This window comes from Phymastichus coffea, unplaced genomic scaffold (genome assembly GCF_024137745.1).
Source record: "Phymastichus coffea isolate CEN01 unplaced genomic scaffold, Cenicafe_Pcof_1.1 PCOF00092, whole genome shotgun sequence".
Taxonomy (NCBI): Eukaryota; Metazoa; Arthropoda; class Insecta; order Hymenoptera; family Eulophidae; genus Phymastichus; species Phymastichus coffea.
In genome coordinates this window covers 567,143-591,799 of record NW_026706903.1, presented here as the reverse complement: position 1 = coordinate 591,799, position 24,657 = coordinate 567,143, and the positions used below count along the sequence as shown (strand labels likewise).

General features: G+C 33.7%; 3 protein-coding genes across 5 annotated transcripts; all 3 read right to left on the bottom strand.

Annotated features, from left to right (window-relative positions):
• Nucleotides 1-114: 114 nt before the first annotated feature.
• On the bottom strand, nucleotides 115-20,632 carry LOC131669377 (armadillo repeat-containing protein 3). The gene is given in 15 exon segments (XM_058944209.1): nucleotides 115-291; nucleotides 755-1,140; nucleotides 1,414-1,584; nucleotides 1,922-2,055; nucleotides 2,628-2,792; nucleotides 3,202-3,440; nucleotides 9,429-9,598; nucleotides 9,631-9,762; nucleotides 9,836-9,998; nucleotides 10,056-10,259; nucleotides 10,421-10,588; nucleotides 10,976-11,300; nucleotides 12,584-12,819; nucleotides 19,866-20,048; nucleotides 20,621-20,632. Coding segments are annotated over 15 exon segments (2,850 nt in total). The 3' UTR covers nucleotides 115-129.
• Nucleotides 4,403-9,402, bottom strand: LOC131669383 (cytochrome P450 6a2-like). Its single transcript, XM_058944215.1, has 6 exons — nucleotides 8,311-9,402; nucleotides 7,877-8,246; nucleotides 5,893-6,236; nucleotides 5,591-5,824; nucleotides 5,269-5,520; nucleotides 4,403-5,205 (listed from the first exon to the last, which is right to left on the bottom strand). The coding sequence occupies exons 1-6, from the start codon at nucleotides 8,633-8,635 to the stop codon at nucleotides 5,027-5,029; spliced, it is 1,704 nt and encodes a 567-aa protein (XP_058800198.1). The 5' UTR covers nucleotides 8,636-9,402; the 3' UTR covers nucleotides 4,403-5,026.
• LOC131669382 (cholinesterase) lies at nucleotides 12,801-22,229 on the bottom strand. Of its 3 annotated transcripts, XM_058944213.1 has the most exons (13): nucleotides 22,194-22,229; nucleotides 19,521-19,906; nucleotides 18,821-19,107; nucleotides 18,625-18,754; nucleotides 18,399-18,552; nucleotides 18,161-18,338; nucleotides 17,692-18,095; nucleotides 17,427-17,617; nucleotides 17,070-17,362; nucleotides 16,792-16,987; nucleotides 16,604-16,719; nucleotides 16,344-16,372; nucleotides 15,738-15,911 (listed from the first exon to the last, which is right to left on the bottom strand). In XM_058944213.1, exons 2-13 carry the CDS (start codon nucleotides 19,779-19,781, stop codon nucleotides 15,877-15,879), a joined length of 2,274 nt encoding a protein of 757 aa, XP_058800196.1. In that variant the 5' UTR covers nucleotides 19,782-19,906; nucleotides 22,194-22,229; the 3' UTR covers nucleotides 15,738-15,876. The 3 variants fall into 3 exon arrangements, with proteins under 3 accessions (XP_058800195.1, XP_058800196.1, XP_058800197.1); XM_058944214.1 differs by lacking the exon at nucleotides 16,344-16,372 and having other exon boundaries at nucleotides 15,797-15,911; nucleotides 16,593-16,719; XM_058944212.1 differs by lacking the exons at nucleotides 16,344-16,372; nucleotides 22,194-22,229 and having other exon boundaries at nucleotides 12,801-15,911; nucleotides 19,521-19,872.
• Between the last annotated feature and the right edge of the window lie 2,428 nt (nucleotides 22,230-24,657).

Here is a 24,657-nt window from a genome sequence, read left to right as displayed (position 1 = left end):
TACCCACAGTGAAATGTATAAATAATGTTCAATAAATTTATTTAAAAACCAATTTGCTCGCATCCAATCCAAAAGTCACGACGAGATCCAAAACCACCGACTAGCAATATCAGTCCACAACACGATCATTTAGCCGCAGCATCCAATACGTTCGCAACTAGACTGCTTGTCAACGTAACGTCGAGCACCAATCGAACCTAACGCAATAAGCTCGCCAGGTTCGTTCATTAGGTCTACTATGAAGTTTTCACGCAGGTAACTTTTCGGCAACGGCGCTGTGGGTTCGCTTGTCTGCAAATGAATTCGGATACAAGCCAATTTATATTCATCTCAGATATGGACCTTTGCATTATTCAATAACTCGAATAAAATATAAGAGTAATGAAATAAAACATAACATGTAGATGTATATACGTTTTAAAATAGTAACGATCATTTCCGGACTAATAATTCAATTAAATTTGAAAAAATCAACGATTTATATACTCTAAAAGAAATTCTTAACGATATAAAATAATATTTTACCAAACTTTCAAAATACAATTCAAACTTTTACTTCAAATGAAAAACAATTAACTCGAAACGCTCCCGATATAAAATGCACTCCCGCAATATACATATCAATCATCTCCCCTCCTCTCTCTCTCTCTCTCTCGCTCTTTTTCGCTCTCCCTATCTCACTGATGAAAAATCAATAAACCAATACGTCCGTCGTAGATGAAATACATTCAGCTCATGCTCAGCCAAATCTCACCATAGGAACAGCAATCTCAATCCAAGATGCACCGTAGCTGCCCCTGACGAGGCAAGCAGGCAAAGCTATTCTGTCGGCCAATACTTTGAACAGCAATGCTCGCTCGAGGTAAGAACCGAAACGTAAGAAGCCAAGTGGTATTACGCTTGTCTCGATTTTGGCTTTGATCATACGTAGATGTAACTCCAACTGTTGATTCATGCAGGATGGACTGTCGGGATCGAAACCCGATAATTGACGAGCTACGAAACGTCCTAGTAAACGCGCTCGGGATGCTATTGTTGACGTTGTGATTAGACCAGCTGGACAACTGAAAATATTGATCAGTGAATATAGATTTTCATTACGATATAGTATAAATTGTTTTGTAGTTTCGGCATTGAATACTAGATGGTTTTATAGTTATATTTCTATCAGTTGGAAAAGCATAGTCTGTTAATAAAAAAAACCCTAACTGAAGTAATTAAATTTCATTTAATTATTGCAAGTTTGCGGAATAACTTATCTTTTCTTAATAAATATTGTATTTATTACTTATAGCTATGCTACAATTATACAGCTATTAATAAAAATATTAAACTAATCTTTGTTTGCCCTACTTAAAAGTGATCTATACTACTGATTTCACATAACAAAAATAATTACTCACAATACGTCACTCATAGCTTGCTCATCAATAGCCAGTTCAGCCTTGAGCAGTTCAAGATAACGTGTTAAAAAAGGATCGGGTTGCAATCGGCCAAATTTAAGTTCGAGCCAAGCGTTGATCGTACCCTCAGATACACGAATGCCACGCTCGACACTCTCACGCCTTATCGCTTCTCTTGCGGCTAAATGTCAATATTGTGAGAGTGCTTTATATTTAATTGCGATGAATGCACGCTTTCGAACGCCAATCCATCCAATTTCCTTTTTCGAGTATTACGGCAACATCATAATTTAATTATTGGATCGTTCACTCGTGAATATTAAAAAATAAAAGTATCAAAGAAATAGCAATTTAAAAGTTGAAGTTGTATCAAACTCAACTTGAATTACTCGTAGCAATCATTTACTACGAGAACCGCACGAATTTTCTCCGAAACGGTCACAAGCTCGGCAATATATAGTCTCACAGTGTAAATAGCCGTCGCCGACGATGATGGCGACATTAGAGAGCAAACTCACCTTCGAAGGCAGCTTGTTTGCCAACAAGATAGTCGTCATCGTCGTTTTCATCATGACCCTCGTTGAAATTAGCCACGTAAATGGGTTCGAGAAAGCACAGCTTCAAACGGAACAACTCCTCTAGCACTGGAAAACTGCAATCACGTTTCGAGCTCTGTTTATCCTTTACTTTTTTTCGGTGGTTCTGCGAGCGATTACCACGTGAAAGACATTCTTTTCTCTTTTTTTGTATCGGAAATAAAAGATTTCCACGTTAAATTCGAAATTTCCTAAACTATTTTTTTAATTCTCTATTTTTCGGATTATTCAACTTGTCTTGATTTTTCAAACGTAATGGTTATTAGATTTTATAAATGCTTCGTATTTTATTGTAGATTCATTTGAACATAAAAAATAAAATCTCTCCAGATATGTATAGAATATCAATAACTTTAATGATGAAGTACTAAATGAGTCAATAAATGTATTTTTTATGCGTTTCAGTGACGTGTATTTTTTTAAATTCCATGTCAAATTTACTATGGGTTCTTATAATAATTACATACACGTTCAACTTTTCCAAATTTCCAGAAAATACAGGTACATCTAAAATTCTCACGCAATGCGCGCATATTTCAGTAGAACTACGAAATAAAAAAAATAAATTTTTACGATGTCTTATCTAAGAGTCTTATGAAAAATTCAGATAGATATAGACTAGACTCACGGACAGGAAGTACGGCGCATCACGTAAAATCCATTTTGAGTGACGTCGCACAGTGACAGTCGACTCGTGTATGCGAATTTCATCGACAAATCCGCGTTGAATAGTGCTTCTACGCAACCAGACCATTCGGGTATCGCTCGTGAAACCCCACGATCCTTCATCATGCTGTGCACGAAATATCAAGAAAATCATATTTTGGGGAGAGGCAAGGACATGCGCTTGTAAGTAGATTGCTGATATAGATATGATACTCAATGTATTGCCATTTAATTTGTTTATTATTTTATCGGAGTAATTTTCGATTCAACAGAAATAAAACATGGTCAATTAGGTTCATTTAGAACGAGAAATAAACCATCGAAATATAATTGAGTTTTTGTGATATAGTTTCCAAAGATACGTACTTGAGATACAATAATTTGTGTATTCTTAAGCATAATCACAATAGGTAGATTTTCATTAAAAAATACAATACATCCTTCTATCATAAAAGATTATATAATTCAAAGAGCTAAACGTAAAAATTATTCATAGTCTACCTGCCCTAAGAAATATTTAGAAGAATGATTCTTACTAAAAGAGATGCCCCTGCTGAATGCACAATCTAGCAAGAACGGTATCCGAGCAAATGAGTAGAAGCAGTCGAGTTGCTGCACTCTTCACCGGAAGTGCTTCTGAGCTGGTAATCAGGTGGTACAACGTTGCCGTAATCTTCACGTGGATAAATACGCATCGCGCGTTCTCGTTAATTGGGAAACGGCTAAGAGCCTCGCAGCTGGCTATTTTCAATTCAGCTGATGATGAGTTTTCCGACTGAAATATGAAGTTTATACATTTTGCAAATCAGTTGCATTGAGATATCAGAACAAGATTTTATACCAGCAGAGCTATTGCATTTTTAGAATACTCTTCCTTGAAAAAATAGTGAAATTCTATCAACCAAATCGGATTCCTCCGAACTGAGCTTTAAATCTACAGATCATTTACATGAATACAGTTATTAAATATCGAAAAGACGATTTTATTTAACTGGATTTTTTCACCTACATGCCATCTACATGTTTAATAAGCAGATGCAATCTATCAAAATTAGATAATATAATAAACATCTCCTCATCATCTTCCTAAATTTACATTGTTTCCAAATGTACATTGCAAGGGATTTGAACAAAATTTAAATACTTCATTGTTCAGGGCGTATCAAATATCAAAATTCCTCAGTAATCAATAGAACAACGCATTTTTATAAGAATACATAATAAGCAATATATTAACCTTGTGGATATCTTAATGAGCCGAAAATTTTTGATCGTATAATATGCGAAAACTATAAAACACGTGTCCTATAGACCTTCTGAGCCAACAAAATATTACGTAGGAACGAATATTTTGAATTTTGTAGATATTTTTTTATTGTGCTGATTCTGTGTATTTTATACAAACAGTTGTAGCTTTAAATAATTTTATTAAACGGAATCTTTATCAGACAAACTTATCACGTGTAGTTTTATACGAGTGGAAATGCAATAGGAAATTTCCGAAAAGAAATAGGTTCCTCATGCGGCATATCTTTGCAATTCCAGAGATTATATATTACATATTTTAGATATAAATAAAATTTAAATGTAACTATTGTAACAAGAAATAAAATTCAAAGCAAAAGTTATATTCTTTTAAAAATTTTCATGAAACTAATTCCCTAAATTAAAATTGGATTTTAGATGAGTAAAATTTATAAAATTATACAAATAAAAGTTTTTAAGAGTATTCTATTTTATCCTTTATTCAAAAACAAAAATTCTACATGATCGCAACCTCATAAAAAACACATAATCAACGTTATAGTCTGCACTATATTAGATGTTAATTCTATCGATGATAGACATATCTGGAATGCGTTTTTTGTATTTGTTTGTAAAATTAATCTTGTCTGAATAAGAGTATAAAATTTTAAGTGCGTAACACGCTCTCGAAAAGTAAGCATGCTGTTGTACAATAATCCGCAATCGTGGTATCAAAATGTTTTAATCATACTTATAGTGCTCTAGAATATTTTTTACTGCAATGCGAAAAATATTACATTGTTCAAATACGATTATTACATTGAAATGTTCTTTTATTCATGACAATTTATAAAAACTTATTTCCAAAATTTGACAACACTACGTTTCGGTACAAAAAATAATAAAAGCCGAATTGGTTTACTTGTGCATAATCTTTAATTCTTACTGTTGGAAGAGAAGACAACATGTAGAAAAATGTAAATATTGTACAGTAAAATAATTTTGTGTGTTCCTGTCCTTTAACTCTGAAAAAGCTTCAGTTGGCCACATATTTTTATCATTTGAATGAAGCATATATCACAAGCCATTAACTAGAATCGTTTGAATCACGAGTCATCAAATTTCATTTGTTCGTTTTCTCCGTCTTACTTTCAAATATATATCATAAGGCACCTGGACGAAATAATCAGGTTGGTACTTTATCGGGATAGATGTTTTTTCACACACTGAGAATTCGTAATTTAATAACATGTAGAACAAAGCAATTTTCGGTTTCAGGGAACCAAGACGTTTGCCTAAACATTATTATACTGTTTAACATGTTTTAGATGTGGATAGAAATATTTAAATCAATGTACCTATGCATTGTCTTGGTCCTTCACCAAACGGCACGTAACTAAAATTATGTCGCTTAGCTTTATTTTCGGGCGTGAATCTTATTGGATTGAATTTTTCAGGCTCTGAGTAGATGTCAGGATCCATATGTAAACCAGTTATTGGAATAACAATTCTCATACCTTTTTCTATAATGAAATCTGAGTTTGGAATTTTAAAATCTTCAACGGCAATGCGATTTAGGATGGAAGACCCTGGATATTTTCTGAGTGTCTCTATAATATTTTAATTCATATGTTTCTATGAGCAAATGTCAAAATCAAAATTGATACATGTAACTACTACCTTGAAACACCATGTCGAGATATTGCATTCCAAAAAGTTTTTCGTATGTTAGATCACCAGGATTGTTGTGTACTTTATTTATTTCATTAAAAAGTTCTTGCTGAATATCTGGATTTAAAGCTAATTCATAAAGGCAACATGATATAGCTGATGACGTAGTTTCTTGTCCAGCCGAAAAAAATATGAAAGCTTGACTAACAGCTTCCATTATTGTTAGTTTGTCAGCTTCGGTTACTGAAATTAAATCAAATTTATTGTACCAATAATTTCCAAAAGTTTTTAACTACCGGTAACAATTTTACATTTAGAAAGATGACATTTTTTTTCCGAGGTCTCATCCTCTAGAATTTTTCCATAATCTATCAGCTCTATAAGCATATTTAGAAAATCATTTCGTGAAACTTTTTCTTTTCGACGATGCTCAACCATGTCTATGAAGATCTGTGTGAAAAATTTTTCAAGTTCTCGTCTCTTTTCCGGAACTGGCACGAATTTTATTAGTTGTGGTATGAAGAAACTGAACAGAATAAAAACCCGTCCAACATAATTACTCATTTTTCCGTATTTAAGAAATGGGGTGTCTGTGTTGTGAAGACTATCGCAGTTGAATCCATATGCAATGGATGATATGCAATCAATTGTAAATCTACAAAACGATATGAAAACATCAAAATTTATAGTAAAATAGATTATGACATTAAAAAATGATATAGTGCCATTTCTAATAAGGGCGCTAAAAGCTTCTTAATGAATAGTATACATAGTTTAATAATTAGTCTTTCGCTGGAAACATATATGACATACATATTTTCATTTTATATTTCTTTATCTATATGATGCCGTAGTTATTGTTGAAACTTATTTTTATAAAAAAAATGTGAAATGTTACAGAGATTTCATTCGATATATTTTTTCAACGCTGAAATCACTAATCCTAATTCAATCTACAATTAAAATTATAATAAACTAGTGTTATTAACCGCGCCTTGTGCGCTCTTTATTTTAAATTTTTCTATTATTCATTACATTATTTGAAGCCATGACGTGCCAACTTGGAGATTCTAATGGGCACAAAGAAATCATGTTGTTTAAAATAAATTACATACATCCATGTGCAGTGATGAATAAAAATAGAGCTTGCACCCATTTTTTCATAAAAACCGATGGACTTTTACTCATATCACGATATATCGGAAAAATTATCCAAAAGATTAATCCAACTTACGATCGATAAATTATACTATTATACAACACTAAACCTTACATACTTAATAGTAATAATTATAGCTTAATAGTAATATTTATAGTAATAATATATCTTGTATTAGTATGAGTAATACATTTAATATCATGTGCTTTTTGTTACCTATATAAATACACCCGTGAATATTCTTCAAATTTAACGGGTTTAATATACCGATAATTAGTTTCCATTAATAGCATACTTCTTAATTTACAATATACGAAAGATTAAAATGTATTATCGTCTATTTTAATTTAAGTATCACAGATGGTTATTAAATAACGATTTGTACTGATAATTTCAAAATATAACGTCTTATAACCTAAAAACGATTTATTAATGGCATATTTTCATTCTTGCAGATTATTATTCATGTTAATTATTCATAAATTCACTGAATTTACTGCTGAAATATAAATCTCACACTGTTAGATATATAGTAAAAATATTCAAAGTATAGGAAAATTCAAAATTTCGTGCTCTTTCTTAGCATCAACCAATCACAACGCTGGATGTCGGCGACTCATCATTTTTTTTAAGAAAAATAAAATAAAAAAAAATAGGAGATAGGAGGAGAATTATTCAAACGAGTTGATTTTACAAAAATTAAATTAAATAAAATTAGAAATCATACGAAAAGTTGATTGTAAAGATTCTATAAAAAATGTAATATGCTTCGCCATGCTTCACCTTACCTAAAACTTCTTTTTTCATTTTTTAAATAAACATAATTTTATTACTGCACACTTAACATTTTGTTGTAGTTTACTGACTTGCTGATTCAATTATAACTGTTCAGTTAAAATGCGAAGTTATGTGAACTCTAATTTTTTATGCATATAATAATTATATAATTAAAATAATCGGTATAATTATACAGCTACACTACAATTTAGACATTTTCGGAATAAATAAATCCTATTTCTTAATACCTAAGATGTATTTAACCAATTACTCGAGTCTACGTTTACAGCTTGTTTTCACTCCGCATAAATAATAGGGTGTGTCCTACGTTATACTATAAATAATAGTTTTGTATTTACCTTGTTATGATTGTTTTCAATTCAATAATATCAGACGATTCCAGAGCATTGTCGCAAGTATTAATAAGTTGATCGCAAATCTCCTTAATCAACGGAAACATAAGTTTCAATTTCCCAGATGTAAAAGTCGGCGAAAGCTTGCTTCTCAACCTCTTCCACTTTTCATCTTCGAGTCTGGCTAAATGAGCAGACAATGGATCTTTTTCCGCATCAGACAAGACTCCTCGATTGTAAAATTGAGTAAAATTTTTCACAAGCACGAGTTGAATCAATTCAGGATCATTGATCACTAAAACTGGCTCGCAGAGGATGTAGATACCGTGAAATCGAAAGTTTTTGTATTTATGATAACTTTTTTTCACCAATTCTCCTAAATGTAAAATTTTGGATACAGATTATCATTTTATCTACACAATACTGCATATTGAACTGACCGTGTGTTGTCTCCCCCATGAAGAACGATAATGGGACATTTCCGAAGGGTATTGATGGATGATCGTGTGGTACATTCTTTCTATTCCAAACGCCATAAACTACATTCTTCAAATAAATATAAATCACAACAATTGACGCGGCGAACCAAAATAAACTCGAAATAAACACTACTCTGATCGACTCCATGTCTATGAAACGTCTGCATGGAACTGGCACTTTAAGAAACTTATAAATATAGACAGACAAATATAAAATTGAAGAATGAACACTCGTAGAGATAAGCTTTTTTTTCGTGGAAGAAGGGTCAAACATCTGGTAGATCATTTCATATTCATATTAAAAGTTCTTTATACGATTACAGCAAAGGAAAAATTTCAGTGTTTCTTTATAAAATGACAGCATTGACGTCTAATAAGGAAAAAACATTACACTAATTTTCTCAACGTCAAGCAACGGTATGGCATTTGATTGCGTAAAAATGAGAAATGAAATACTAACATTAATATTTTTTTAAAATATGCATGTGTATACATAAATTGATTAAAAATTTTATTGCTGATGTCAGTTTTTAAATAAAAAACAGTTGTGTAATACCTTATAATATTCATATTACTAAATAGAAAAAAATCTATTTCTTGAAACGAGAAATTAATATTGTATTTTCCAGCAAGTTTTTATTCAATTAGATTATGGAGAGCAATGAAATCAAGTAATTTATTTCTTTATTTAAAAAGTACAAATTTAAATAACATGAGATTATCATTAAAATATTATTAAGAATCGTTGACGTGTATTTTATCCAACATTTATGAACAATGTTAATTATCGTTATATGAGAACGATTTAACTTGCTTATGAATGATAATTATCACACTAACTTAAATATTAAAAATAAAAATTCAAATCATCCAATAGCTTTTTAATCGTTGATTAAAAGAATAACAAATTATTTTTCATCATTGAACGTAAAGTCATAAAATACTTAAAATACTTAAAATACTATAAGATTTTCGTAAAAAAAAGTCGTAAAAGAAAGAAAAAAAATTTTTTGAATCAACTCATCAAAATGTTAGAACGGTCTTTATATGAATATTCACGATAAATTTGTTAATCTTACCTCGAGCACGGAGGAAAGCGCGCGAAAGAGATTTAAATCTATCAAATCTTCGGTGAGAGATGAATAATCAGCGAGTATCGATACTATTTGAATGACGGTTACGCGAGTTTCCACGGGAGCCGATTGCTCTTGGATGAGACGCATCAATTGAGCCTGTATAAGAAAATTTACTTTCATTCGAAGAAAGATTATTATCATAAACTATTTTATTTTACATGGCCGTTACTGTTGAGGAAATTTATGCAGTTTTGAAAATCCACCGAGAGGAGTTCTTTCAAGGCGAAGGCGGCTGTTTGTCTTTCAGACCATTTCGCTTCGTCGTTACTTAATAGATCTAAAAGGAAATTATTGGATTGTTGAAGATTTTATTTAGAAATGGAAATTGGAAAGGATTCAATCATCTTTACTCAAAATATAATTGAAAGGATTCTGTTGTGATAGTTCTGTAGCTGCTGGTCTATAGTGAATCATTTTGGATAATCCCCGGCAGATTGTTGCTTGAACTTCGGGTTGAATATCACTCTCGAAATATTTGACCAGTGACTCGATTATTCCCTGAGAGTGTAAAACCTATTGTGGTACGAACTGATGAGTATAATATAATTAAGACAAGGAGTAGCAATATACCTTTTTGCCACTTGCATTTTCAGCCAAATTAACTAATATACTCAAAGCTGTAAATCTAAAATCCTTGATAGCAGTGTTTTCCATGAAGCCAAACAACCGCTTTGTGCCATCAGTATTATTCATGAACTCGGAAGTCTTTTCATTGTAACAAAATAGATTGATGATTTTTAGTACTTTACTGTGTAGGTCATTCCATTCTTCATTCTACAATAATAATGGAAAACTGATTAATAATCTTTATTGTTCTTAAATACTAAAAAAAAGATAATAAGGAAAAAAATTTTTCACTTAAATTAAAAATGGGACATTTTTTCATTACTATTAGCAATACATTGAACAAATTTTAAAAATAAAGTGAGTCTTACTTCGAGAATATCAAGCAAACGTTGAACGCCGTAGGATCGCCGGAAATTTTCCTGAAGGAAATCGTCTGAAATATGTATAACGAGCTGCTCGATAGCATCCAACGCAAGTTGCTGGATAATCGGATAAGGCTGCTTCAACAATTCATAGATCGCCTCATAACTAAAATCCTGCATTGCGTCCATCAATTATTTTGAGGAAAAACAAAATAAAAAAGGAGTATGCAGCTCTTCCATTATTTAAATGCTTTTAGCGAGCTTTTGGGAGTCATTGTTAATTTCGTCACTAATTAGAGTTTTATGTAATGCTTGAAAGCTCAGGAGATTAGCGACAGAAAGTAGTGCGATTCTAAATATATTTGAGATAGGATGGGATAAGCTATATTCAAGGTGAAACGGATATTTTAGCTGTTCAATAAGATAACCTTTCAAAGAATTATTGCCAAATAAAATATGTTATCATTTAAATAAAATTTTTTTCAATGAGTTTTCAATATTGTAAAATTGTTACCATAAAAAATTGAATTTATAAGATGAAATATAAAATAAACTCTGCACCTTCGACGAAGCTACAATATCTTTCCCGTACAAATCTTGCAATATATTCGCAAGAATTTCAACACAATTTTTCTTGATATCCGGATCGGGAGAAAGCAGTCTTGAAAAAAGGAAGCTTAAATCTTGAAATTTGTCGAGTAGCATTGCCGAGGCCGTGGGATCGCTCGTCAGCTCAGCCAAAATACGCGAGCTGAACTCTTGGAGAAAGGCTTCCGACTCGTTGGCAAGAATGTCAGTGAAATGCTGGATGTATGTATCGTCCCGCAACAGGTGAGCCTGCACATTTCGGACAGGGGACATCAGCGCGAGAAGCTTCAGGGCGAACCTGTAAAAAATTTGATTCGCATAGTTTAGAATACGTTGTTAATCCAAATAAACTTTGTATAATTATAAAAAGTATATTCGGTTCTGATTTAAAAAAATACAGTGACTACAAAAAAGTTGTTAAATTTACTGCATTCGCAAATTAATTTATGTTAAGTTAAGTAAAATCTTTTTTGAAATAAAAAAAAAATTTTAAAATAATGTTATGAATTTAAGAATAATTTTTCAAGAATTCTCATATTTGAGACCTTTTTCATACCTTATTCTCTAAGACTTATAACAAAATTCATCAAATGAAATACTCACTACACTGAAAAATATGGTTGAATTATTACATTTTTCTGTATGTGGCGTAGACATATTCGGAGATTTCGATTTCTATAGTTTTAAAATGAAATTTAGTAGTATTTAAAACTTCATAATTTTTACTAGTAAAATATTAAAAAATATCGTCGCAATTTCATTGGCGTCAAAACTAATAATACATACATTCTTTTTACTACACTGTTCACATTCTTTAGCTCGTTCTATAAATATATAGACGACCTTGCTTACGATTACATAAACTTTCCTGTATGTATATGATGTTAAAAAAATAATTAGTTACGGATAACTCATTTAGTACAGCGATTACAATTTTTTAATATTTACTTGAAAGCAGTAAATAGTAATAATAAATAGTAGTAGTAAATAGTAATAGTAATAATATTCAAACTGTTTCAATATAAATAAGAATATTGTTATTAACATACCGTCTCCATATTTTCTAAAACCATATCTATTCAAACACTTCAGCAACTATTTACTTCAAAACAAACTACGTGATAAAAGTCTACTAAAATAAATAAATATATATAAATATCAATTCGCACAAAAATAAAGTAATGAAAAAAAACTTTCTTGTGCTACTGTTCCATGCGAGAGTTGAGTTGACTCTGCCAGCTAGTTTATTTTTTTTCTCGTACCATAATACTTTCATCAAGAGCATCCTTATAGAAACTGCGCGCCTCCGGCTGTCCAGATAATTACGTGATTCTAGTGAATCACTTATCGCGTGAACGATGCATTAACAATGCAATATTTTACGCAGTTAAAAACGGAAACTTATATATAGTTATATACGTATAACACGTTCGTCAGATATTTAGTTTTCCAAGAGTTTTTTAATTGCTGAATTCAACTTATTTCAAGTTTCAAAAATATGTCGCTTTGATTTGTTGGAAAATATAAAGCCATTGAAAAATACTTCGAATTCGGACTCATAAATGCAAATAAATGTCGAACCTGCGCGTGAACATGTCGTCGTGGTTCACCAGTGCTAATACACTGTCTACAATATTGAGATCGAAGAGAGTCTCGAGATTGCCTTGAGCTTTGGCACCGAAATTGGTCAAAGCCGCAGCGGCAGCTAACAAGATGGGTTGCTCTGGGCTTTTGAGCAACAGTATCGCAGTGTCTGGATACCTGACCTCCAGACTCAGTGGCTCGAAACTTGTGTCCTCCTCGGCACGGTTCGGACGCTCGGGACCTGAGCCTGTCAGACATTTCTTCAAGAAAAAAAAATTATATTGATTGTGGTTTGTGAACAGGAGGATTTTTGAGTATCTTGGAAGGTTTAATTTTATCACGAAAATTTCATTTTTTGAAAAGAACCAAATTACTATTAATGGCAATGAGCACAATTTATTGAGATATAACGTTTGTTTCTGATATCACGCTGCACATCAACATTATTTGAAATCAATTTTAAAATATATTTCTTTGTTTTCTGTACAAGCAGTGATTATTATACCGAATTGGTAATGATACCTTTGATTTTTTCTTTCCGTTTTTGTTAACCATTTGATTCAAGTAAAACTTCTTGACAGGCTATAGTACAATATATATATATCAAAAAGTAAACATAGGAAGTGAAAGGTATCTACTAACTTTCACGCGCTAACTTCAGAGATCAATAGTTGTAAATATTCGTAAGAAATATTTTTATTAAAGTATACAGTACAATTTTGAAATAAGATTTTATTTACATGCTGAGGTTTGAGATATAATGGCCATGAATAAATCATCGACTATATTATTTCAGAAATCATTTCATATAAAACTGTAATTTACTAAAAGCTAATATGAACACTTTAAATATCCGATTATACCAATTTTACGTTGATATTAGTTGAGATAAAAAAATGTTATTAAGTCAAAAATAACTCATTTTCTTCAGTACAATAAAAGATATATTTGAGTCGCTTTCATATACAAAAAATATGTAATTTTATCTGATGTCTGTAACAAAATATATAAAAACTATAGTTATGGATATTTAATTAAAACTATTGACAAATGCTTGGTGTTGCATTCTACTTGATATAATGGACAATGAGACATTTGATATGTTAGTCGGTGATTTTAATAAATTTCATTGTAATTAAACTTACAATCTAAATTGCGAAAATCGGTGATTAACAAATGAGATCAGTGATATCTAACTATAAACAATGATTTTTAAAGCTCGAAGTTTACTTTGTTTATTTTCCGTTCGTTACGATACGAACAAATTATTATATTAATAAAAAATCGCTAACTTAAATAATAAAAAATACTACTCGCATCTAATTAAAATGTGAATAGTCATTCACTCATAGTTTGCAGTCATGATTTTGATTCTAAATAGATATTAAATAATAATTTTTACTAATTCGATATTCTAAATTATCTATGCAAATTGCAAAATTATTATTAAGTTTTTATAAGTTACCAAATCGTAAATAGGATCAATAATTTTATAAAATACAATTTAAAATATACAATAGAGGAATACCATATAGATTATACATAATAAATTTCATAAGTTTATTGGACGGATATGTTATACTTAACAGCTAAAAAGTAAAAAATTGGAATGACTAAAAAAATAACGATGGCGAAAAATATTATGATGGCAGTGGGCATCATCGTATAAAAAAGTCACTCATAAAGACAACGTTAGAGAGAAAACTTTAAGTAATACTTAATAAAAAAAGAACATGTACGGTGTTATCAAACTTTCTCAAATTTAAGTTATACTATTTCACGATGTAAAAACCTTTAAAAGAGCAATAATTCAAATTATTGTCATATATACAATACATACATACTTTTTGTCGTCAATCCTTACAATTATACATCATGTAAAATAATAAAAAAATTATATAAAAAGCTATACGCTTCTTATAAAAGATATACTTGTACATATGATTCTAAAGCGATGTAACTACAACTGGACAGCCAACAAAATGGTAATCATGAAAAATTATGCAACATAAAGTATTAAAAAGGTTTATACTTGCACTTCGAACTTGGTTTCTCTAGATTTAAAAAGCATTACGACAGACGCCGTGCTGTTTTCACACCCATACAATTTTACACACTTATTCCAGCCTAACAACATTTTTGTGTGAATAACATATGAACTTTGCTGATAAAAATTGACGATTGAGAATTACATTTCAAACTGGTTTTACTTATAAAAGCACCACATGATATTTTACACAAAACAATATTTCAGTTTCTTCGGTATGGCGTAGGTTTTAACAAGAAGCCATACCTCTGTTTTGCCGGCTTTTTCATTGGGGCATATTATTTCTTAAAATAGGCATCAGATATTGTTCATACTTTAGCAATTAATTGATTATTAGATAACAAAACGAAATACGATCAACCGTTGATGAAATTAACAAAAATTATTTTTCTAGAAAAAAATTAGATCAACAATTTTATTAAAAAAAAATAAACAGTCACTGTGAAATGTTGCTGTGGACATAAACAATTTTTGTCTATTTCATCAACACCGTATTCACTTTATTATCTAATAATCAATTACGAGCCGAAGTATGAACATCCTACGATGCGTATTTTAGGAGAAAATACGCTTCAAAGAAAAAATCGGCAAAATAGAGGTATGGCATTCCTTTAAGTTACAACAAGATCATCAACAAGCATAAAAGAATTTATCATCCACAAATTAATATTTTCGACAATGTAATCCTGTGTCGCGTTACCATCACAAACTCCTATTTTTCATCAAACTATAGTACACACGAAGACACTGTAATCTAAGGCCACAATATTCTATTGTATCTCAATCGCCAAGACCAACCAACGAACACACTAAACAAAATAAATAGCTCACCACTCGAAAATTAGAAACAACGTCCATAACAGAAGATCTCACACAGCCGTCTGCGGTACACCTTGTATAAGATGCGTCTTACTCTTACTTTTCGGCAGACTACTCTGACTGGATGCCCTGTTAATAGTATTTCTTGGTTGCCCATTCGGTGAACTCGTCACGAAATCTTCTCCTCTCTCTTTCAATGAAGTATTCGAATTACTTCTCAGCGACGGCGTCGAACTAAATTTTCGATTTTGAGCTAAACGTTGTTGAAGTTTGATATCATGTTGCTGTTGCTGCTGCTGATGTTGGGCTCGCAAATGCTGCATTCGCGTACGAACTGGTGGTGTGTCGCGATACTCGTATACATTTTCTTTAGATGCTCGGGTTAGATTGTCGATTCCTTCGGAGGTGTCGTCGTCTCGTACCATCAAGATATCTCCGCTATAGTAGTGATCTGACTGTCTGTTTAATGAAAAAGAATTTAGGATATTATTATTATTGCTATGGTTGTGGTAATTTTGAAACATCCATTTTACAAACGATGTTTTTTTTAATTTATGACTGAAAAATTTATCAAAAAGTTTAATAATTATGCTAGAAACCTAAAATTATTTATGAACGGTGCAAACATAATATAAATAGTATTGCTTTACAATTTGAATCGTGCGATCATTTACAAATGCAAATCATAATATATAGAAAAATAACATTTAAAATATAAAATATGTGATTGGTATGTACCCCGCAATTATAAGTGCAAATATTTATGAAGCATTAGTGTTTCGACTTGATCAAACTTGTGCTACAGTTTCTATCCTAATAATAATTATCTGTGACAAAAGAAAATAAAAAATTGAAATACTATATCTCCAACTATTCAGAGAAATATGTTACCTGCATATTCCTGAGCAGCTTCCGATTTACTATAGGGGTAAATTAGGGAATTATTTACAACTGTTAGTACCGTGAATTAATAGCTATCATGAGATGATATGTACTGTTCTATATACCAAAGTTAAAATAAAAGTAAATATAAACCAGAACCAGTCATCACGTGCACTACCAATCAAATTGATGTCCCCACCATTGATTTTGTGAATTTTTTCCAAAGCGATAGTCTCACATGGATTCGGTTCTGTTTACCTTTTGCTTACCTTTTGGCGTTACGCCAAAGCATGCAGCACACCACTGCCATGACGATGAGTAGAAGACAGGCTGTCGACATCGACCAAAATGCTATTTGGAGTGGCTGCTTTGGTTCCCACCAGTACTGCAATAAAAGAAGATGATTGATTAGAGATAGAAAAACAAATTTCTGTTGTGTGTTTAAGTATGTATTTACCTCCGTAGTCGGTGGATACGTGGGTACTAAACGACCAATTACCGTGGGTAAGTACTGCGACCAAAATGCGCTCTCAGTCTGTCGATAATTGATTTCGATCGTACTATTATAGGTTGTATTGATATTCAAATACTTCAATTGGCCAAATTTCGCCATATCGAAGTGGAGTCCCAAAATTTGCGATGGCGTTGGATTTCTACAATTCAACATAGAAGGAATTATTATCATAAGAATTCATTATTATCAGTCAAAACCTTCATTCGTTTTCCATAACTTACCCCCAAGTAGCAAAATTTGAGTAAGCTTTCATGAAGAAATGACTCATATTTCGATCATTATCAGTCCACATGTCTCTTTTGAATTTCAATTTCTCTGGGAAGAATTCCGTATCCATAAATGGAGCCCCAGTTAACAAAGCATGTTCAATATCATGAGGTACACTTCGCCACTGTGGCAAATTAAATGCTTCGATCGTTGTATTTAATACATATAAAAAGACAGGTACGTTTCGCTCGACCAGGAGCTTGGCAATTTTATCATGCGGTGCAACGTAATGGAAGTCTGAGAGTAACTACGGAACAGAAGCGTTCGCTTTTTAACTTTGAATAACGAAAATAAAAAAATGGAAGACTTACGTTTACGTATTGATTCCTAACATGCGTGACGTTCATTGGATCAGGCCAATAAGTGTACATATATTTAATAGCTTCGTAAACACCCCAAGGATTCAGAGTGTAATTATATCGCAAAACCAACTCCCAGACTTTTTGATCGAATATCTCGGGTGTTATTGTCCAGTCGGTTCTTGCTAAAGTTGCATTATTATCTGCAAAAAACCGATCAGGAAACTCTTAAAACCACTTCAAATTTTCAATATGCACAGAAAGAATTTCAACATACATAAAAGAAAAGCTGCTTCCTGAGTAGTAACTCCGGACATATACATCAAGTCTTTTCGATATCGTCTAGCTTTGATACTCTCTTCCGGTGTCTCGGTAAAGAAATGCCAATCAGATGCACTCCAAGAGTCGTAATAATCTCTGGGCACAGTGAAATTGACATCGAGAACCGGTGCCCAAGGAAACATACCAACGTGTGGTTTGAATTCAGCGTTACCAAGTTCGTAAAAGCTTCTACCATCTTTCAAACATTGTACGAGTTTCCAGCTACTCTCGATACTGCAACCTAACATTTCAGCATAAACTCGTGAGGTATTTTGTGCCCGATACATATCGACTATTAGTGACCAGTCGGCAAGAGCTGAACCTGATTGTGCGATCACTTTGGAGACCATATGACGTGTTCTGTAAAAATTCATGTTATAATAGTTAAGAAATAAGTGAAACGGATGATAATTGTATATAAATACCTTGGTGCAGACATTAAAAGACCAGCACTGGCAGCTCCAGCACCAGGACCAAACAGTGTAATTTTTTCAGGATCACCATTGAAAAATTTAATATTTTCATAAACCCATCTCAATGCCATCGCCATGTCGAGAATACCGTAGTTGCCAGGACTATTTTCGTCACCAGTACTTAAAAAACCTGATTCGATTGATCGATATGTTATTTTCTTCATTTCATAAATGAACTCGAATGTCTTACCTAAAGCACCGAGACGGTAATTAATGGAAACAACGGTAACATTGTAAAATCCAGCGAGTATGTGAGCTGGGAAAAGATTACTGGCTCCGTGAATGAATTCACCGCCATGAATGTAAAACATCACTGGGTACATTCTGGCCAATCCAGAATTGATCTACAATATAATATTCAAGCAATATTTAGTACGTATAGTTGTTGGAGTATTTTAAAGATTAATAATACTTACATTAGGGCTAAAAATATTGAGATACAGGCAGTCCTCATCGACGTCATTAACGCCCTTGGTAGCCCCTGTATATTGGCTAGGTTGCGGACACGCTGGTCCCCAATCGACAGCTTGCATCAGATGCCAACCTCTACAATATCACGTGTAACACCATAGTCAATATATTACATACGTACATTCCAATTACAAAACTCACTTGTGAACACGAGGCGGTTTGAATCTGCCCTCTTTAACAGGTGGCATTGCATACGGAATACCAAGAAACACATTGACACTCGATGTGACACGCTCGACAGGAAGACTCCAAGAGCGATGCCTCGCCTCTGGCTGATCGTACAGATAAACTTTGAACCCTTGCACAGAACCGTAGTGAGTTGTCACGAATACATCGCGCTCTAGATTTTTCGAATCAGTGCGTTCGCGACCTTGAAGGTCGGCGCGCCAACCACCCAAGACCCCGGGTAAAGGAGCTCTTTCAGTTGCCTATAAAACAAAGCAGCGTTGTAAAAATGCATCAACCTTATAATTAAGAAAATCTAGCGAATAATTTACGTCTTGAGCAGGAATTTCCTCTGCAGACGGTGTAGTGAGTACACAAAAGAATAGGAAGGGCCTAATTATTATCAATTAGGCTGATTCAACCGACGCGCTCGTTATCTACGTTACATCGCCGAGCAAAAACCATGCTAAAACTACTCGCACACAGTTCACTCGGATGTAACGTAAAAATTCGAATGTGAACTTTTAATACTTTGTTTGATAACAAATCTGTGCGTATATTGCGAAAGCGCGCGTCTTCGGCGCGCGGCGCCACCACCCGTCGCCACCCGCGCGATCAAAACAAAAGTACAATAATTCCTACAGGTTGTACGTATATAAGTAAAAATAACACTCACGTCGAATTGAAAACGGTCCTCGGGTGCTCTGGTGGGTCCACGATTGTACCAAGGGTCCAGGTAACTCGGTTGGTACCCATATCTGCGGTCCTTGAAGAAGTACGTACTGTAACTAGGCGAATTTGGTGGTTGTGGTCCGTAAGTGTCGGCAGGGTTGTAATGAGTGTTCGCGTAACGACTACGCGAATCTTGTGCTCGAATCACATTGTTGACGACGAGAAGCCAGTAGCAGTAGCCAAGGTAGGCGTGTGCTGCAGCCATCTTTGTCCACGCGCCGTCGAAACGAGCACACGACAGACACTACACTACTGCTGAGAGCGAGAGTTGCTGCGTTGTACGCAGCGCAGGTGAGAGGTTGGACGTTGTAGCTGTGCGCTGCTGCCCTCCTGCGCACAGGTTTGGTATTTTACGAGAGAAAAGTCGGTATGTGATCGTGTTACGGTTGGGAAGGCTCGAGCTTTTTAGATGAATGAATGCGAATGAATAGTCTGTTAGATAATGTGGTGGGAGAATGTTTAGCCAACGAAACTATTTTTCGTTAAATGATTGACGCTATCGTCCATGCGGAAAAAAAAACTCGGAAAAAATGTTCAAAAGTATAAATCTCATGTGAATTCTATTCAATACATGTATAGAGAATTAAAAAAAATTGTCAGAAATATACAGTTATACAAAGAATCACAACAAGTAGACGAATGTCATTTTCTCGTCATTCTCCGTAGTTGGCACGTTGATTGTATCCTATATAACTGTCGTAACTTTTTACGCGAGAGGCGTTCTTTGAAAGCGCGAAATGACACGTTTAGATAGCGCGAGTGAACGAAACGTGAAATTCACCAACCCGTAATAAATTTGAAAAATAAAATATTCATAATATGTGTATTATATTTTATAGTAAAAAAATTAATCAATAAAAAAGAAGACGAAAAAAAGAAAAAAACATATTTCGTGTGCTGTGTTACTCACAAACTTTTGAACCTTATGCCCAGGCTTTTTGTTCCAAGTGGCAAAATAAATGCACCATCTCTCTCAAAAGCCACAAAGGCACGGCATAAAACATTGATAAACGAAGCTCGTTTTCTCGACTGCGCGCTTTTTACATCGTTTCGCATTTGTGTCAGCGCGCGTGCAGCTTTTGCTTCTGAGGCGAAAAAAGGGAAAGGGAACGAGAAAGTCGTCGCCGTCGCCGCTTTAATTCCGTTTTCGAATCTCTTTTCTGCGTGGCGCGTGTGCGCTTTTGATGCGTAGGTATAATGGAAAAAACGCGGGCAGAGTGGTTTTCCTTTTTTATTTTGTTTTTTTAATGTAGGATGTAGGAAGCTTACTTTAAGGTAACGTTCACGAGTTACTTATTAACGCCTTCGACACGACAAGCTTAAATTACCGTCAGACGAAGTTCTCACGCGATTAATTGTGCGCCTCATCTAAGAATGGAGCAGCACGCGTCTTTTTCCCAAGTGTACATTTCAGGATAGAGGAATTTAGATGCCAGTTAGATCGAGTACTGTTACTCATTTATCTGAAATTTTAATTACATCCTGATGTTTTTCAGTCACAGTTGCCTAATAACTTTTATTTAAATAAATATAATAGTTTATACTAACAATATACTATTCTACTTAGAATTAGATGTGTACGCGACGTTATCACTATAACCTGGAGTGTGAGCTCATTCTATTTTACTAAAGGGATGCTGACTAGTATTTTATGGCATTAAATTTCCTAATCTCTTTTATTTCCGAGCATTAATTAAAATATTTTCACAGTAAACACGCAACCAGCTACGTACAATATACAGATAAATTACCACAACGCCAGCATTATTCGATTACATTATCAAAATTTAAAAGATAATTATTCACAAAAATCTGTACCGTAAATAATTTGTAAGCAACAAATTCATTATAAGGATCATCAAGCGTATATACAAAGTAAACCTAGTTATGTTTGATTATTTTTTTGGATTTGCTACAGAACTTTTGAAACAATAGCGAAACATAAATTTTATGACTCATTTTTTTTTGCATAAAAAAATAATGCACTTTTCATTGACGCTTGACACATAAGCCTAATTGGCTACATAACGTGTGACTGTGATTTATTTATGATCTCTCCAAGTTACGTAAGAAACTTAGCATGTAATTATAAACTATATATGCCAATTGACTTTCATTCATAGAAGTCAACGAAACCATGAATCAACGACTCGATGAGCAGGAAACGGTGATTCACTTGTCATCGCGAAAAACTCAATTGTATTAAGTATCTCAGCTGCGCCGTAAGAAAATGTTGCTTTCAAGAAATTTAATTAAACTTTGAAACAATTTCAGAAATAACTTAAAAATAATTAACAAAATGTGTTTGATAATTTTAATCTCAATCGAAATAAATATTTACTCTTATAATAGTTTTATAAATTTCTTTTTGATTTCACTACTAAAAACGAAATGAATGAAAAGTAGATATTCATGCCGATAATCATAGACATTTTATTTAGAATGATTAAATAAATAAATAAACGCTTATAACAACACTCATAAATTCCTCGCAACCAAAACTATCATCACATATCTCATCATTCACCAAAAAAACTTGTTCACTTCACCAGCGGAAATAAGAAAAATAAACTATCGATCAATCATCAATGACAGCGAGAAAGAGACACACACTTACAGCAATAACAGCGGCTCATCGCGAATGGAGCGTTCGGTCGAAACTGACGTGTGTAAAACGTATCGTGCACTTATGAGCGCATACTAGTATGAGTCAGGCCGCCCACATATTATCGGTACGATACGCTCTTCTTGCACTGCACAGCGCTACAGTTAACAATGGTTTCAATTGAGTTATTTGCGCCTTGTCAACTTTTCTCCTCGAGTTTTAATGAGGCTGTTATTTTATTTGTCATTCATGAAAAATTTATTAAAAGGGAGAGAAATAGATTGTAATAGGAAAAACTACTTGTGAGCAAGTTTTTAATTGCGGCAAATTAGATGAAGAAGATTTCATTTATTGCTTGAGAATGACTTTTAAAAATTCTTATTCTTATCGAAAAATGTATATTCATGCTTCAATAAAGACGATCATAAGATTATTAATATAAACATAAGTTAAAACCTATCGACAAAGAATCCCGCATCTATCTATCCCGCATTCGAAGTGACAGCACGATCGCGACATTAAAACTTTCTCTGAGAAAATTCTTGCAGCGTTGTTTTCTATACTACACAGCTCCAAATGTGTGTGTGTGTGTGTGTGTGTGTGTGTGTATGTCCCATTTGATCGACACGACAAGTCGTGCCGTGCCGAAAAAGTGCTTTGTGCGCTTTAAAAGTGAGATTCGTGTTGCTATCACCAAGTCTCGGATAAATGCTATCCCCGACAGCGATTAGATTAAAATAACGATAGGGTTTATACTGTATGCGCGTGTGGATATTGCTGACTGATGGGATTTTTACCCATTTTTTTGTTCCTAGTTTTGTTCGCATTTGTATATGCGTACTAAGATAATATAAATAAAATAAGGTTGGAAAAAAATGGAAGCACTCTAATCATCGGAAAAATTGTGATATCCTAAAGAGATGAATCGACGCCTCCTTAACATTCTCCTAACAATTTAAAACCTTGGTCCAATTGAAATAACAGCCACTTTAAAACCCTTTTTCCCCCTTTCCTTTACACTCGTCTCTAACGATTCATTGAACGCGCACATTTCTCTTACGCGAGCACTTGTATAATTCTCAAAAGGGCCTCCGAAACGAGAGAATTCCCCCATTGGTTGTAAAATCGAGGCAAAGCCTTAATCTTCCTTAATTGGTCGATTTATTTTAATACTTCAACGCTCTCGTGCACTTTCCAAACATCACTATGCAGATTTTTTTCCTAGAAAATCTATTAAATAATGACGTTCGAGTATATTCATGAACTTTGATACACGCTCGAAATGAATATTATGTAATAATAAGTTGAAGCCTGAAAAAGTTCTGTTCTGCATGACTGAGCCCGAAATAAAATAAAAATTCATTTTCACGTGGCACGGAAAAGTTGCATTGAGAATTATTTACGCTCGACAGTTAATTTAAAGTCGGACAGCAAGGGCAACGAGCGCGCTAATTACGTCAAACAAAGTATAAATTAAAACTCTAGGTTGCCCCGCGCAGTTGGAGAAACGTTCGAAAGAATGAAATTCCCGATTTATAATCGCCGGCAACAACTTTTTCAGTCCTCTTAATTTCACCGCATATCTTCGCCGTAAAGTAATTTTCATCGTTAATCCACCTCTCGCTGTCGTTTAGTTCGAGAACGAGGGAGAGCAAAAAAAGTCATCAAATATTCAAGTGACTCATTTTTCCCCCGCAAAGTCAATAAACGCTTTTTGGATACTTTAAGCAATTAACAAGTCCACGTCGATAAACGAGTGCCTGAAAGCTTGAATTGTCTTTGAAATTGAGGTCTAAGGATATGCACGGCGGCAGATGCTAAAGGCGATCATGGAACGAATGTCGGGCGGGCTCCTAAAAGGATGGTGGGGGTGCCGCGCATCATCGTGCTTTGGCAACAGTACACGCGCGCAGCGCGTGCTCAGCAGGATTTTTCCTTTTCTTCTTTTCTCGACCGCGACCAAGCTACCGCTGCTTCGGGCTTTTCCTGAAATCTCCACTTTTATGAGGCACGTAATTTTTTAGTGTATGGTCCTTTCTTTCGGTGTTATAGAGTTTTGTTGTCGAACAATATCGAGGCGATTAATTTTGAATTGGCGATGGCGGTCAGCAAAATCTTCTGAATCGGTCATACAAAACTCTTTTTTCAAATAAAAAATGTTTGCTGTAATCGTAATTGTTTCACGGCGTGCAAGTTTGCAGTCGGACACAATCGGTCATTCTGCTGTAAGCCAATATGTTTTTAAGTAAATCATTGTACATTGTACAGTTTCTCGACAGATCTCTCAGAAGACGATTTCAATTCATAATCGCTACAATGGACGATCTCGCTCTCAGAAATCGTACAACCACCTAGCGTTCCTACTAAAACCTTACACCTATACTCATCCGCCGAAAAAAGGGCCGCACAGCAATTATATAAGGTCAGCTACACACGCGAGTCCCTCTCCCTCTCCCCTCAGTCGAAAAATCGTGCA